Source organism: Camarhynchus parvulus, chromosome 3 (genome assembly GCF_901933205.1).
Source record: "Camarhynchus parvulus chromosome 3, STF_HiC, whole genome shotgun sequence".
Classification (NCBI taxonomy): domain Eukaryota; kingdom Metazoa; phylum Chordata; class Aves; order Passeriformes; family Thraupidae; genus Camarhynchus; species Camarhynchus parvulus.
The window spans coordinates 43,947,384-43,965,090 of NC_044573.1; the positions used below are offsets into that span (position 1 = coordinate 43,947,384).

The 17,707-nt window shown below is 35.7% G+C and overlaps 1 protein-coding gene across 1 annotated transcript in view; it reads right to left on the reverse strand.

The window, feature by feature from the left end:
- Window positions 1-182: 182 nt before the first annotated feature.
- Window positions 183-17,707, reverse strand: part of ERO1B (endoplasmic reticulum oxidoreductase 1 beta) — a 28,965-nt gene continuing 11,440 nt past the window's right edge. Inside the window, exons 5-16 of the mRNA XM_030945926.1 lie at window positions 16,641-16,723; window positions 14,822-14,895; window positions 12,141-12,261; window positions 12,004-12,050; window positions 10,914-10,925; window positions 10,055-10,081; window positions 8,547-8,639; window positions 8,145-8,391; window positions 7,293-7,362; window positions 6,067-6,153; window positions 4,539-4,672; window positions 183-3,877 (exon numbers count right to left, since the gene is read on the reverse strand). Of these exons, the coding sequence (XP_030801786.1) occupies window positions 3,817-3,877; window positions 4,539-4,672; window positions 6,067-6,153; window positions 7,293-7,362; window positions 8,145-8,391; window positions 8,547-8,639; window positions 10,055-10,081; window positions 10,914-10,925; window positions 12,004-12,050; window positions 12,141-12,261; window positions 14,822-14,895; window positions 16,641-16,723 (1,056 nt within the window). The 3' untranslated portion in view covers window positions 183-3,816. The remainder of the gene's footprint in view (window positions 3,878-4,538; window positions 4,673-6,066; window positions 6,154-7,292; window positions 7,363-8,144; window positions 8,392-8,546; window positions 8,640-10,054; window positions 10,082-10,913; window positions 10,926-12,003; window positions 12,051-12,140; window positions 12,262-14,821; window positions 14,896-16,640; window positions 16,724-17,707) is intronic.

Here is a 17,707-nt window from a genome sequence, read left to right on the forward strand (position 1 = left end):
GGTTACCTTCATCTTTTGAATGAAATTTAAGTGAGAGTGAAAATCTGCTCATAATTTTAATCTTACATGACTATTACAAAAGGAATTTATGTAATAGCTACCAAGTGTCATTGAAAGATAAATGAAAAGCAAAAATATATTTTCGAATGAAACACCAAAAAATTACATCCACAAAAAGAAGGTGTAGCAGAAAATACTTTAATTTGCATTTTGTAGATTCAAACATAGCAAAGATTCAGAAGTGTTTAAATCTCAATAAGCAGTTCCAACATTGATTCTGATTTTAATAAATATTACATTTTAATAGGATAGCTATATGGAGAAATTGTAAAGTGATGAATTGCTGATTGCTACTTTATAAACATGAGCATCAAGATTATTTACAACATATTACAGGTCATTTCCCAGAAAAGCACAAAGCAAGGTCAGATAAAGGCAACCCAACCATCAAACACAACTCAAGAAAATGTGGCACAGTGTATTTCATGCACATACAATGACAGCACAGATCATCAGCTGAAAACTAGGAAAACACTTATTATTCCAGCTTACACAAGTCTCTATATTTCATTGTTTTAAATTTATATTCTGACCTACCTTCTCAGGCATTGAAGAACTAGTTATTCAGCAAGTGCCCTACTTTTTACCTATGTAGTTTGCACCAAGTCTTTTTTCACCATTTCACACAAGTCTTCATGACTTGGGAACAATTAAACATTTTTGTCTTTGTCTTCTCACTACCTCTGGGATTACAATCATTGTGTCAGTTGTACAAGAAAATGTACTGCTACTCTGAAATGAATGGCAGACAGTGTTGACAAGCTGATCTCCAACAGGGAGCTGGAATTTAAAATAGTTTACAGATCATGGACGGTGTAATTAACCTTGTTCTTCAGTATAAAAAAAGAGCTGTAAATTTTTAAAATTTAATTTAACATATAAAGAACTAAGTCATCAAACTCACACAGCAAAACTTCATAGGCAGCATAGTCACAGAATGTACATCAAATACAGTAAAAAAGATGGTGACAGGAAAATTGTTTCAACTACATTTGTTACAGGAAAAATCTTATGTCCTATCTCTACAATGACAGTGAAGTGAAATGCCTTCCATATTTGATCATCAAGAGATATGTACCTTCAGGTGCAACAGAACTTACACACACAATTTGCTGTTCAGTTGCATTCCTGTGTTCCCGTGACACAAAGGAAAAGAAGAAAAGCTTCACATCTCTTTATGTCCTTACCCAACAGTATTTACCTTGTGCCAACGAGGGCTGCAAGGACCAGGTGTCCAGGATCTGCATGCCTGAATCTCTCACCTGTCCCAAGAACAAGTGCATGATTCTGCTTCAGTGTCTGTTGATTTTAGCCAGGCACAGGTGGAAAAAGAAAAAATAAATAGCAAGTTGCATCCCCAGGAGGAGGCTGGAAGCAATTCACTTTCCCCACACAGGAAGGGGAAAAAAGGAAGAAACATTTCTGAGACTTAGGTCCTTCCTGGGGCAATGCAGTCATACAGTTTTGTTTTTTAACTAGAAAATCCTGCCTAAAGCTTTAGGCACTATAATATGTAACAATACAGATAAATCCCAGTTATAGGGCACTCCTCACACAAGTGAGGCTACAGTTCTAGCCCTTGCAGGTCTATCCAAAAGGCAAAGAACTAACAGCCAATTAAAAATTACACTCTTTCAATATATACAATTACTCAGAAGATTTGGGTACTCTGTGTAACTCATCTACCAAACAGAACTGTTCACATCTGTGCAACTTACCTAGACTCCCACTTCAATTTAATAGAGAAAAATAAACTCTGAGGGTGCAAATACAGAGCTTGGAAGAGGCCAGATGAATCCACCTAGAAACCTCCTGCTCTTCTGCCTAACTAGAAAACAAAAGCCTGTGATGACTTGCTCAGACACAGGTGCCCACAGGCAGAGAGGCTACTAGGAAAAAACATGACATCCCCAAACTGGCATCAGCTTCCCCTAACACCATGTCCAATTACCTATAAGATTAAACAGAAACTTCCACTGGGATACCAGTTCACTGCCAATTTGTGCAACTATCACCAAAACTTCATAAGGGTGGTTTGGATTTTTTTTGTTTGTTTTTTTTATTTAACTTTCTATTCTTTTAAATGTCATTTAGCATATCCATCCCAGTTTGACACAAAGGGTTTAACTTTCTTAAGCAACAGCATTTTTTATAAAAGCCAAGTGTCAGCAGAATAGACTATTTCATTTCCAGTCAGGTAGAAATTTGAGGCTAGTCTGGAAACAAAGGACAGAGTGTATTCCAGCCTTCAGAAAATTTCAGCTGTAAAGGAACACAGTATGGAAGCCAATACAATTACAATCAATTATATAAATAGGTCACTCAGTATCTAATAGGGTGAAAAATGTTTAAGAGCACTTAATTTTGTGAAGACTTGTTTTTAAAAACAAGAGATGTATCTACACTGCACCAGCACTTCCTACATTCATAACATCTAACTTCATTTTTAAACATGCTGGTTTAAAAGAAATTATTACTTCATTTTAAATTTAAACCAATATTTGGTTGCTACTAATGGTAATGCTGTTTCTGAATTCTGTTTTGACACTGGTAAGTTATCACTGACATTTGTGGACAATGATACATGAGTAATTTCTTATTTTATGAAAGTAATGTTATTAACATACCCGTTTTTTTATGTTGAATATCCTTTAAAAGAAGATACAGTATGGGTTTGCATAGATAGAGTATGTGGCATTAAATGTCAGTATGATTATGAATTTTAAAAAGCATCTTTTTTAAAAGTGACTACAAAAGCAAGTTATTTTTACACTGACCTTTTAACATAGCACTAAAACATAACTCATAAAGAGCAAATTTATTTCCATGGCTCAAAGACCAAGTGTGCTATTTTAACATTTAAGACACTAAAAAGACAACTTTTGGAAACTGAACTTGTGATTACAATCTAGAAAAATAATATGGAGTAAACAGAAATTTGATTGACTGAGGTTTTTCAGCTAGCAGCACTCCACTAACCATCTCCCCCTGTCCTGACCTCTACCTCCAAGTAAATGCAGGTAAGGGGCTGCAGCAAGGGGCTACAGAAAAGTCACTTTCAACTCTGCTGCATCAGAGACAAGGTAGTAATTAAAAAAAAAAAAGTGCTGAAAAGCACAAGACAAGGGTAAAAAAATTGGTATCATCATGATGCAAAGAAGCCCAGCATGAAAAAATTTCTGCTCAGTAAATTTGCTATTTTTAAGTAAGTTCATTATTACAGTAAGAAGCTAAAACTCAGCAAGAGCCTTATTTCTTTTTTGTGGTTAGTTTTTTTTGTTGTTATTTTTTTCTTTGTTTGTTTGGAGGTTCCCCCCCCCACTTCCTTTTGACAGTCAGAACTAACATACCATATCCTCAGAATATACTGAAGCTCAGTAAATGGGGAGACACAAGAAGTGATCCCCCCTTTCCAGACAGGCCAAGTCAGGGTGGAGGTACATTTGTTTTCATATAAAACAGCTGTCTCAGAAAGACAAGGAAATAAGAAAATTTATGAAGTTTCAGTACAACAGAACTGTGAGCAGAAAACTTAAAAAATAAACAGATCAGCATAATTTACACATTTAAAAACTATATATTCCATTCATAAATATATTTTCTAATTAATAACCATTCCTAGTTGAAACATAAATATTCAAGTTGGGATTTGATTTTACTTTTTATCAGTTCATGTGAGTCCTGTAAGGATCAGTTCCTTCTGCTCAATGCAGTCATGTAAAAGATCTTCACTATCAGGCTGTGCAAAGACCTTCATTACCTAGTTTGTTGTAATAAAATTTTAAAATTCTGCAACTCCTTTATACTTGTGGAAAGCCTGTAAAATAAAAACCATCAAAGTGTTACCAATTCAGCAAAAGAGAAGTACAAATTGTCACATTCATTTTCCTTTAGATTTTTCCTCAGACACAATTCTGTTCTCAAAAGGTCTATTGACTCTCCATTTTATATTAACACAATATATGACAGGGATTAAAGTTTATATATAATGTTTAATCATCTCAGCTTCATTAAACTTCTAAAAATCCCTAACCACATGTAGTTAAGTTTATTACATTCTTTTATCAGATTGTTTAAATAGATTGTTTAAACAGGAACAGATTGTTGTATTCAAGATATGAAGAACTAACATAATGAGCAAAGCATGCTCTATGTAAACTTCTTTTAAAGCTGTTAAAATGTTTCATCATTTGAAGGAGATAAATTTGATTATTTTTTTTTACATTTAAGAGACTTAAGTTTCATCCTGCAGAAGGCAGATTTATGAGACTTGAGACAGGGAGGATGAATTAGATCCAAACACAGAATGAAGACTAAGGCTAATACTCAGTTTGAAGGCATTAAGTTTATCAATATTACTGGTAGTAATTCAGCCTTTCAAAACCTACAGCTACATGTACAATACCTTCTTTCCACAGAAACTGAGTATTGGCACTGAAGTTTTATATTTTTCTACTATTAAAATTATAACATTTTACCTTCCAAAGGCATTTACAAGAGCAACTATTTCTTGCCGTGTGAGCTGAAAACCTTTTGATGGGCTATTCTCAGGAAGGCTCTGTATTTCTTTCTCAGAAAACAAGATCTTCAGAGCAGTTCCTAAGCCTTGAGTCTATAAGAAAAGTCCAATGTTTTAACATCAGTAAAATCATTCCTTCAAGTACTCATAAAACCATAAAAAAATAAAAACACACTAATCTAGGTAAATTTTAGTACCAATTCTTATATACTGACCCTCAACCCAAATAACTGTACAAAAACCAGGGCACTAATACAATTGCATGACAGCAACTGTGTACCAGGTTTGCATTTGTTTCCTCAAGTATACTTGCTCTTCATCATCTCTTCTTTTCTCATCTCTTTTCTTCTTGGTTATGCATATGAAAATACGTCCATTACACAACTTCAAGTCCCTTCTATCCCTCACTTATAGATGCCCCAACTCCTGCAGGAGCACATCCCCCCTTTCCCTTTGAAATCAAACTAAGTTTTTTATGAGGTATCACAACACATGCACTTTTTTCCACCTTCAAGTCTAGTGGCAAACAACGCAGCTTCAATTTCAACCCCTATTTTCTACGCAGGAATAGAACAGAAGCAGATTTTCTTATTTTCACTTTTAGTTGAGTTACATAAGCAACCACTGGCTTTGACAAGAAGTGGCTGAAGCTGGCTACAAGGGAATTTTATAGGTCAGGAAATTTGGCCTTCTTTAGTTCTTAGTGAGGAGGAACAACAACAATAGATCAGAAGTATTAACTAGGACAGGATAAGCAGAACTCCAGAAATTCAGCAGGGACCAACAGATTTTTGATGCTGCAAACTCTTTGAAAATTGCACTCTGATAAGTTTAATGTAATACAGTGGTATAGTACAACAGGCACTCCAAAATAACTTTTCTCAGTCTGGACTTAACATTAGTCTTGAGATTTAAAATACTGTTGTCAGTAAAATAAAAATAGTAGGAGCCAAGAAATTGAAACTGGCTTTCAACTTCCAGCATTACTGGGCAACTTTGCATTCATTTGCTGCCCTCTGCATAAACTGTGAAAATCTGCATTATTTCTTTTTCTTACACCTCAGTTTGTGGAGTTAAATATCACACTCCATTCCCTAACAAGAAAGTGCTGTGTTTAAAGGAAGGTTTCCCATAAGTGATTCTACAAGGCTCCTCTGATCACTGAATACAGGTAAGATATTGACTGTTAGTAATATCTCACCATGAAGCATCTGCTTTAAAAGTAACTTTTAGAACACAAACTCTGCCTTTTAGTAAGCTACACAGCTGTTGACTAAACAAAATAAAAAAATTGAAAAAAAATTAAAATGTTTAATGGTAAATTATACATACATCTATTTTTAATATATAGGTAAGGATACCAAGGACCAACCATGTGCAGAAAGCCTGAATGCTAAGGTAAGAGGTATTCTGCCAGAATGAAATAGATGCTTATCTTGGGACCTGCCCCTCCCAGAACACACAGACCTACACAAAATAAACTGTACCTGCAGCTTGCCCCACAGCCTGCATTTGTCACATCCAACGCAGTCCATTATGCGGGAGATGTTCTTGAAATGCAATCTGAATTCTTCCTATCAGTTAAAAACAAAATAAAAAAGCTTAAGCTAACATACATCTTAGCTTTGCAAAAACAGAACATTAATGAATGTAGTACTATTAGAAAATCAATTCTCTAACCAAAACTGAACAAAACCATTGCTTTATGTAGCCAGGCCACAACCAAGATCCATGTAAATCCAGAATCTGGTTTTCAAGCCACTTCTAACAGTTAATTCTTAAAAAAAATCTCTCAAAAATACAGAATATGCAGGGTAATGCCTGGATTCTATACACTGATTTCCTACCAACTTTCTAGAAATTTTCTGAGGTATAAGTACTGTATCTGTGTCCCTGACCATTTTTTTTCCATTATTCAAATCCTTTTTGAACAAACCATCTTTTTGACAAACAAGTTACAATTCACAAAAGATATTTTCAAAACTATGGGTAGATTGTTGCTGTGCAACTTCAGACAGAGCAGGAGCAAGCACAGTGCAGAACTAACCAAGCTGATCCCAATTTTTTAAAGTCCAAAAACCACTAGGTGGGCTGATAAAACACTGCCACTTTTCTAATAGCATTTTTTGTAATGCTGATGACATTCCAAACCACTACTGAAATAGTGTTGTAAGTGTTAATAAATATTAAAACAGAACTTCATTACCAACTATGGAATTGCAATTTACACCAGTGGCATGTTAACACCAGAAGCTGATGGGTAGGTACAGCATTCCCATTAGGTTCCCATGTCTAGGAACTAGGTTTTCCAATGTTAAATATCATATTTATGAGACTGTACTGTATATTGTGTACTATTATATAAGTCATCATTTTGTAAAGCAAACATGACTGGGTGGGTTCTTTTTATCCAGATAATTATGAAACAGTTACTTTACTTGAAAATAAGCACCACTGCATTTACTGGTAATACTCATGTGCCCCACCATAGTCCTGATGCCAGACTCAAGGCACAAAGCCAGAGATTTCAGTCTTCTTGGACCAGGACAGCACCTTTAAGTTGATTAAAAGGCCTCATATACAGCTCTAGAAAAGGCAGGGATAAAATCTTACTCTCAGCAGCGTGTTTGTGGTAGGCAGAAGGGCTTTCCAAAGTAACACAGCCTAACTCCAAAACAGGTATTTTGGATGTCATTCAGAAAACTAGCTTTACCTTTAGTGACTTGGCTCCTTTTTTATCTCCAGCAAACATGGACTTTTCATCAAAGTGCATATGGAAGGACCTAATAAAGACAAAATGCAATCAAAACAAATGCTAGCATAACCTACAGTGTTCAATTAAGCTTGGTAAGCAGCTGATGCCATCAGTGTAAGATATTTTTCAGAGTTCTTGCAGATTAGGCCTTAAAATACTCAGTGGTATTGGTTTTACTGTGCAATCACTGCAACTTGAAATCTGTTATTCAGAGTTTGTTCAAATTAATACTGAAAGTGGCTTAATGTTTGCCTTCCAACTGATCATTGCCTGACTACATCTCAATTACCTAGCAAGACCACGATAAGGGACAGCAATGAAACCACACGTTACCAATCACAAAAACTAGCAAAAAGGAGAGCAAAGAAACTGAACTTAAGAACATTATGGAATAAATAGAAGGAAGAGGGGATGGCCAAACTACCAGAGGTTGAGTCTGTGATAAAAGCTGAATTACTCAGTGGACCATTAAAAGACTGTATGTACTACTTTTCTTTTCAAAATAAATCATGTGCATCTTATACTGAAGAATCAGAAAAAACAACACACAGGAAGTAGCTTAGGGTGTTGAGTTTTTTGGGGTTTTTTGAGTGCTTTTTGTTTGTTTTTAAAGATTGGTATATTCAAACCTCAAAACTATTAATCTGTCCTATCAAATGTACAAATTCCCCTTGATCTCTCCCATTACTTAAATTTTATTTCTTCATTCCACACTCCTTCCTGTCCTATCCTATCAAGGAGCCACCTGTTCTCACTTCCAAATATAACTAAAAATTTCAAACTGCTGATGAAAAACCCCTCATGCCTTACTTGGTGTCCCTGAAGATATCTAATAGGAGAGCTTTAGATTCAGCATCCTCGTGGCCGTTGCCGGTGTAAAGGTCGACAACGGCACGCTCAAAGTACGGCGCAACCTTGGACAAGGCACGCAGCTCTATCAGATACAAGAAATACAAGTTCTTCAGCCTCCTTGGTCCTTCTCCTTTCGTTTCAGTAGGGTCAAAGCGGCGAGTGAACTCTTTCACATTTGGTCCCCAGCGGGGCTTCCCCCACGTTTCTACACAGAGGAAGAAAAAGGGGGGGGCAGGGGTAGTAAAAGAGACACATTTAGAACATAAAATCAACTAAGCAAACCCCAACAATTTTAAGAAAAAACAAAATGCATACTACAGATATTGTAGAATTCCATTCAGCAATTTTACCTAGACATACCTTCAAGAAGATAATTTGCACACAGATGCAAGTTGATGCTAGCATGGAGTCCAGAAATGAGTTTATAAAACACTCTTTTCTCAAGGCACAGACCTGTCCAGGAAAAATGACAAACAGATACCAAACTAAATACAGGAAATAATTCATTAAAATGAATATACCCTGACATTTTAATGATGCAAGTCTGCATTGTTGACTTTCAAGAATTACAATTACAGCACTTGAGTATTGTTAATAAGTCCTTATAGCCATCATAGGAAAAGCTTACCTCCTATTCTTTTATATAAGTAATACTATTAATGACATTTGACATTTCTTGCTTGCTATTTTAGTGTTCTAGCAAACAGAGTCAAATAAGGCTCTGCACAATTGGCACAGATAACTTGTCACACAAAAATAAGATGCCTACACTGTTTGAGCAATAAATTTGAATTGACGTTGAATTTTGACAGTCTGGAAATCAGAAATATATTGTGACCCATCTTAATTACAATTAGAGCTACCACTGAATTAGAGGAGTGGCCCTAAAGAAAAACACCAAAAGGCCCAGAAAATCTTACAGCACTGGAAAACAGCAAAAATACCTCTTTATAGCTGTACTGCAAAGTCACTGAAGAGTTTAATACACAGGACAAAACCTTGGAAAATATGACTTGATGAACACAGACTTCTACAGCATAAATGGAAATACAGTGGCATTGAGATGTCAGAATATAATTTATATGCAGAAATTACTTATAATTCCAATTAGAACCAAAGTTAGAGACTACACTTGAAATTTAAGAGTTTGTTCCTCTCAAAAATACATTTGGGCAACTTTCCTGCCACTCCAGTCTCCACAAATGGAAGCGGGAAGAGCTGATGGTGAAGCCTACCTGTGACATGTGTCCTCACTTAGACATTACATTTTAAAGGCATGTAAATTTATATGCTTTCCTGCAATAGCACCAGACAAGTAAAGGCTTAGGAAAGGCAGAATGAACTAATTTTAAAAGTAAGTACATTTGACTCACTTAATTTTCTGCACACCTCCAAAATGGGATTTTGATTGCTACTACTGAAATAATAATTTCCATTTCAACATGAATAAAAAGAAAACTGCTTTGCCTTCTAAATGCACAGACTTGGATTATAAACTGGGAACAGAGCCACCAAAATCTTTAATGTTCTTTAAAGCTGTTTCCAAATAATAATGCTTACCAATATTACTAGTAATAATGCCTCTGCTTAAATGCCTCAAGTAACCAGAAAATTCAAAGTAACTGGCAATGAAGTGAATTCCCTCTTTATGAAAGATAAAACACTTAAGTGTTTAAGGAGTATGCGCTAAGTAAATGAGAAGATTTTTAAAGACCCTCAAGGTAGGAGGTATTTGAACAACACTTGAAAGCTCTGCACAATTTACGAAAAAGCCTACACTATGAAAAATGTTTGAGGAGATGAAAAAAGGATTACAGTGTTCCTTCTAGTGAATATAACACTACATTAACTCATCCAAGAGCCTTTACCTTCTAGCCATGTGTAGAAAGATTCTCCTGTAAATACAAAGTACATAGTTAAATGAAGAATATTCATTTTCAACATTACAGCATCTTTATATTACTATGCATACAACATCAGCTGCCATCTAATTTACCATGAAGTTAAATAACCTAGCTATTAAAATGAGAATAGGCACTGAAGCAGCTAACTTGGAGGTTGGTTTAAATCTCTTGGGGACAGAAGAGGAGAAATACAAGACCGAGCATGCCTAAGCTACTGGTCAGGGCATTCAGCAGTGTATGGAAGCACAGGTTTGATTATTTGCACTGCTGGTGAAAGACATGATGGCAGAGTACAACTCTGACAGCCTTCACTTTAATCTGCCTAAAGGTTTCCTTCAGACTTAGATCTTTTGCCCGAGAGCTTTCAGTTGGCTGAAAAATCTTTAAGCCTGCCTAACTGTAGGCAGGTCAAATACTTTCTCCCCACTCTCTCCCAATCTTCCCAAAATCAAGGGCATTCAAGAAAATACACAAGAAATTGTCCCTCTTCTTTTAAGGGATCTGACATCAGTATGAAAGTGGTTCTGGGAGAACTAGTAACATTATTACAACACATACTTTGTTTCAAGAATAAGAACCAAGAAAAGAATTGTGTTTTGTTCTTATCCACTCTTTCCCTTACTCCAAAAGAAAGTATGAGTCCATTAAAAACATTTTCTGATCAATAACCTGCATAAACCAACTCTCTTGCTCTCTTATTCAATAACAGAAACATAACTTTCCTGCTGTCTAATTCGATAACAGTAAAGTGAATAAATCCAAAATCCAAAACTCTCTAATGCTTACTTCATTTCTGCAGGTCAAGGAAAATAAGATTACTTACCATCATCTCCTCCTTGGAGGGAAAAAAAAAAAGAAATGCATAAGCATTAAAAAGATAAATTTCCACAGCAAAGCAGTAATGAAACACAGACTTTAATACAAACACTCAAGAAGTGCAAGAAACCTTATTTAATTTATAAAAAATAGGCTACTTTCCTTCACTCCATTCTTGCTCCTCAAGACCACACAAGACTTGACACATTGTAATAATGAAGGTCACTAAGAAATTCAAATCTTAGTAGTAGCTGATTCACATATTCTTGAAAGCTGTACTTTAGCTTCAGAAAAATGGTGAAGAAGCCATAGTCTTTAGATTGCATTGGTCAACAATCAGTTCAGTGTTCCCTCCTGAAATTATGATCTCTGCAATAAACAATTCTCAAAATTCTTTTTATTTGTGTGTATCAGCTTTTAGTAATTATAAATATTGAGATATCTTGATTTTCTAGTGGATAGTGATTTTTTAACTGAATCTCTTGGCTAATAGTTAATTTTTAAGGGAAATAAGACACACTGACAGAGGAAAGCTGATTCATTTGAAACACCAGGTTATAGCTTTCAACTTAAATTTGAAAACAAATCCCAAGCTGTTAGAATACTTTTTTTAAACAATTTTGCACATAACTGATTCTTCGTAAGTGTCCAGTCCTTCAAATAATGCAATTATTTGTACACTTGCAACACATTGCACACTATGGATGAAAAATGTACAACCACATTATTCCAGGATAAGTATGAACTGAAGCGACTAAATGAAATGCTTTTTGAAAAAAGAAACAAGAATACAAAAGTGCATTCAAATTGGAAAACTACTGTGACACTTTGTAAACAGTTTGAGACTTACAATTTAGTTTTCATATCAGCTTAATTGACATTAATGAGCCTGTTAATAGGGATAAGATTAGGCATGTATGTAAAAAAGCATCACAAGCTTTAGTCTAAATATTGAAAATGTACAGCTGTCTCTACAGAAGAAATTAAAAAAGCAGAAAGCACACCTACAGACTGAATGTTGCTATCTGTATTCCTTGTACTGCAACAGTCACTATGTTAAAAGAAGTGCATTGGAAAATAAAACAGGCAGGACCCACCCCTACTAGGCGCCAGTGGATTTAAAGGACGATAGACAGATCGAGGCCTAAAAAATAAGTTAGAAAACACAAAGATCAGTTTTTAGCTAAACTGAGGTACAAGCATAAAAAACAGGCTTCCTCTCCCTCCCAATTACTTGAAGCAGTTTTCTTCATAAATGCTGTTCCACACTCTCCAAGCAGAAGGCCCCTTGTATCCAGTGTAACGTTCTGGATTGAGCAGCAAATCCACATACTGTGCATCTGGAGATCTCTCATCTAAATAGGAAACATTTTGTTACATGTGCTAAGTGATCAATTGGAAAAGATTTAACCAGTCTCACAGAACCAAATATAAACAAGAGGTCTCATATAATACTATTCTGTCTTCCAGTTGGATTTTAAGTACCATGTATGTAAAAATGCAGCAATATACACACTAAATACAAAGCTCAAAAGCACATAATCTATTCCAAAGTCTCCTGTGTCTTTCTAATTTCTATAATGTCTGATGATCATCTATGTGGCTTCTTTAAATCTACCATAAACACTTGACATGCACTGTATTCCCTGATCCTAGGCTAAGACATAAACAGTGTTTTGTTTTAAATGGCCTCAAAATTTAGGGTTTGTCTGGCAGTATTTAGTTGGGGGGGTTGCTTTTATGAAATGGGTATACTGCATACAGTAGGTTCTTAATAAAGACAAGATCAAAGTACTACATCTTGTAGCTGGTACATAGTGTAAATTTATTAGCTAAACTAATTTTTTCTCCAAATACCCTCGTATACTGGCAGAAAAGTCTGAATCACATTGCTTAACTGTACAAAACTTTCAGCATATTGCAGAATATATCTCCTGGTTACAACAGGAAGCATGTTACTTAAGTAGCCTTTCAACAAGCTATACCCTCATCTCAGAAGTTCACTACAAATTTCAGATAATTTATCCAAAGGAAATTGTGAAACAGGACTCCCTCTGCTTAAAAACACTGTAGAAACAGAAATTGTTTCAAGCTACAACTAGTAAAAAGCAGGAGGAATTCAGCACTCTTTGAAATTCTAGGTCAGGACCAAATCATGCTTAAACAAACCCCACATACAATACAAGCCGAAAGTTCAGAGAGTTAGTCACAGGAATAGGCCAAGAAGTGCCACGTAGTACTTCCTCAGATATCAAAAAACCCCACAGAAACAGAGAGTGAAACTGCTCTAGAAAAAGAAATTATTCTGCATGAGCAGTTAAGCATTGCTTCAGCAGCAGCAGCAAAAACAAAGAAAGGACACTGATACAAGACACACAACAATGAGTGCCAAATGAGAGAAAGTCAAATTACAGCTTTACTTATTTATTTGACAGTGTGGCTAACCTAAGCAGTTCCTACACTCCCTGATCACTTCAGGGTCCATTTTTCTTCTTGTTATCTACATATGACTGAGTCTATGTTCACTGCGGAGCCATGGAACAGAAAGATGGAAAGGTGACCCATGTTAGTAAGTTTTTTCAGCTGGATCAATTCTCTTATCTAGTTTATGATTAAGCCAAACAGGAAGAGAGGAGAAGAGAGCAAGGGTTTCTGCTTCCTCCCCATGACTCCCAGTAGTTATTTTATCTTACTCTCCCTGCCCTAGATGACAAACTCACCCGACAAGCCAGTTCATCACAACAGCGTGGGAGGTGGCAGGGAGATGGACACTTACTTTACCGCTATTTAGGTAAACCTAATCAGCTTACCATGCAGAAAGATGCACACCAGAGCCAGTGCAAAAAAAAACCACACTGGAAGAACACAGCTGGGGACAGCCTCCTTCAGCGGGGCATGATATAAGGAGAGACGGAGGTAGAATCGGGAACTACTTAAGTTAGTATTATTTCTAAAATAAATGCTCCTCAACTATACCTTTCACAGCTCATTATTACTAAAACGTGCATGTAGACAACTTGAAGATAGTAGAGACAGCAGCAGATAATTCTACATAACAGTTCAGATGTACAGTAATGCTCATCAGCTGTTACAGAAACAGCTCATATAGAAAGCGTTCAGATCAGACACAGCAGAAGTGCTGAAAGAGAAGTCCACTGCTAAGTCCACTGCAGCTGCTACTCTCAGATGACACCAAACACAAGCCTAAAGGTAAATGAAAACATCTAGCATTATGCCCTAAATATTCCTTGCATAGGAAGCTTTCTAAGGTATTTGTTAAAAAGGACTTCAGTTGTCAATCCTGAAGATGGCAATTTCCACGCTTATCTGAAAAACACTCCTTTGAACTTTGATTCTTACAAACAAATAAAAAGACTCACACACGTGAAGGAGAGGAAAGACACAATCTAGTATCCTAATGTTTTACCAATAAGAAAGTCCTTTCAAATGAGGATGCAGAAATCATTTGGAAATAGCAGGGCTGGAAGAGGAACAAACTCAATCCAAGCATAGTAAAATAGCAACAAAACAATATAGTAGTAAGAAACAACCAGTTGCAAGACAGACAAGCCATTTGACTTATATTTGTGCTAGATGCAATTTTTTTGTGAGAAGCTTTTTAAAAAAGTGTTAGCCCTCTCCCATTTAGCATCTTTTTTATTTACATAAATATCTCCTGTTCAATATACTAAAAGGAGGTAACAGTAAATGTGCACTGTGTAGGTTACCAAACACTCCTTGTAAAATTGCAAAAATTTGCACTTGGTGTGTATGATATGAGCTATCACATTTCTGTCACTTGGAACAAAAGTAAAACTTCTTAAAAATGGCTATTTGTACAGAAAACAAGATCTTTTGCATTTTTTGTGAGACAGCAAATAAAACAAACACTATGAAAAAGCTTAAACATTTTACCATCAAGTTCACAAAAATGATCCTGTGAATCATCGTATCTTGCCCAGTCAATGAAAGCCTCCTTACTTTGGTTACTGAGGGGGAAAAAAAAATTGATTTTAAAATTTTTAATAAACAATGTCAATAAGAGCTTCTGAAAGAAATATAACCTACATATAGCTTGGAAGTGGATTCTGAGTCAGTATATCTGAAACTTGAGAATATATGGAGCTACTCCTTATTAACTACAATGTGATTCAAGCAGGCATCAACTGCAATACTTTCAAAAGTCAACTTGATGTTGAGACAAAGATTTTACCATTATTTGAACAAACTGCAGTGGCTTCTCTTCTTCAGTAATATCATGGAAAAATATGTTCATAGTACATTTTTAACACATTTCAAAGTACTACTTTAGCAGCTGTCACTTTGAGGGTGGGGGAGGAAGGAATCACCCTATTTTCATAACCTGTACTTTCAATGAAAGCTACAATTGTTAGTGCCTTATTTTTTCTGGGAGACTAGATGCCTAAATCCCTCTTCTAAGCTAAAGTACTCTATGAATATGATTTGTCCTAAGCCATTTTAACAATGTTATTCCACTCACTCTAGCATTTTCAAAGGTGCACTGTACTAGAGAGACAAATAGTTTGAAGCTCCCACACTATGAAACACAAACAGTGCCAAAACCTTCCTTCTGTGACTGTGCAGCACAGAACTGCTGATGCCACACTACTGACAGCAAAATGTAAGCAAAGTTCAGATTGGGAACTTGCTCCAGGGTGCAGGGAAGTGCCTTGAAATAACAAAAACAACCTATTCTGTTAGATCAAATTAGCACCAGCTCAACGCAACAAACAGAGGCAATTCTACAAGACAAACCTCTAACCTTCTGCCAAATCACAATAGGAGACATACTTGGCATTAGGTGAGGAAATTCTCTGGTAATTACCAAGAGGCAAGATTTGATAACCACAAGAAATACAACTTATAAAGGAAAACAACTCAAAACCAAGAGGATAATGCACTGCTAGATAGGGAACATGGAGGTTTTCCTGCAAAGCACAAACTCGTCCCCCACTTGCAGGATCCATTACCTGCCCTCTTCCAACTTTAATTATCTATCCTACTTCCATAAAGACATTTTCTCTAGCTCTCCATGGTCACATTCTTTTGCCTTACAGAAATGGAACAGAATTAATAATTTCTTACTTCCCCTAAAACACCACACACCTGGCAGAAACTGTCATTTTTTCATGGCACAAGAAAGAGTTTCAAAATCTTTACCAGGTAGAACTGCTGAAATTTGTGGGCAAAGACACCATATCCCACCATTAACAGTGAAAAATTGATTTTTCTATTTCTGCTTTTCAAAAGTGAGGAATCCACCAGAGTGCTATGTTTTCTAGATGCTGTTCCACAGACTTCTGTACCTAGAGGTAGCACCATCCTGAAGAACTCCTCCCACCCAACCTTGACAGTGCCATGCCATAAGCAAGATCACAGAATTGATCCAAGTTAAAAACAACTTTACCAACAACAAAAGTAATTCAACTCCCTGATCTGGTTAACTGAATGATCACAAATAGGCACATCAGTGCAACAGTGGGACAAAACTCTCTCAAAGTGGGACACCTCTTTTAAGTAGTATCAAAGCATACTTTAAACAACAAAAAAAGTCTACTTATCATTTAATACCTTTACTTTCAGATGTTCTTGCATAATTTCCCATTTACTTTCTAATGGGAAGTATGAAGAACAAAAACCACCACATCAGACAGAGGAAAAAAAATGTTCCTTTCTTACTATTTTTGTACTGTTGATGTAAATCACAGCATACCTTAAGGTACTGTTAACCGCTCCCAGCTTGTTAGCTTGCTCACAGTCTTCCAATTCTTTGGAATTATTTGCTGCTTTTGAATACTGTAAAAAAAAGTCATATTTAATATGCAAATGAATTACTGAAATCCTCAAGAACAGGTGTTGTGAAAGGTCTTTCTGAGTTTAGCAGTGAGTTCCCTAGTATTAGGGAAAATCCTCTAATTCTAGAAGCAGTCTGTGGTTCTGGAACATTTCTTACTTTGATTTTTTTTTCAGTTAAGTTAATCAGGCTGATTTCACTCTGAATTTAACTGCTACAGGGAATTCAGCTAAAGATGTCAAAATTTTGTTTTGCCTTTTGATTAAATTGAGTTATTTTGTTATGAAACCCCCTACATGGAGTATTTCAGATACTTATTTACCATTTTTTTTTGCAAGTATAATCATATGCCAAGTTTAATTTCATTTTAGTAGGTATATTTATTATTTTTGGCCATTTTCTCCTCATGTTTCCTTTAATCCAGCTCATCAGCCCACTTCAGATGTGCATGGGTCTGGAAGACAAGCTTTTTCAGCTGAACGCAAATTTTGCTTATTTTAAAGACAAAATGGAAATGTATAAGCTGAACTTTGATTCTGAAGAATTTTTTAAAAAGTAATCCACTAAAATGCTTACTTTTGGAACACGTCTAAGGAAAACATTTGAAGAATTAAAGATTATATTCCACTATTCTATAATAATATGGTTATGTAAGCAGGGAATTTAAGTCTGTGAGCTTAAAGCTCAGAAAGTTCTTCTACATTTAGGAAAATAAAAGGTAGTAACAATGCTGTCTTAAAAGATAAACTCAATTTCCTCCTTTTGGGGTTTTTTTGATTGGTGGGGGGGGTATGTGTATTTTTCCAGACTAAACCTCAGGTCAATTATTAAAACAAATAAATTATAGATTTTAAAAGAAAGAGCAATTTATTTCTGTGGACAGTTTTGTGGTCAAGATGCCAGAGGCAAAGTACCACCACAATACGTATCACTAAAAGAAAATAAATTTAATTATAACTGTTCAGATGAGTAAGCAAAATTATTTG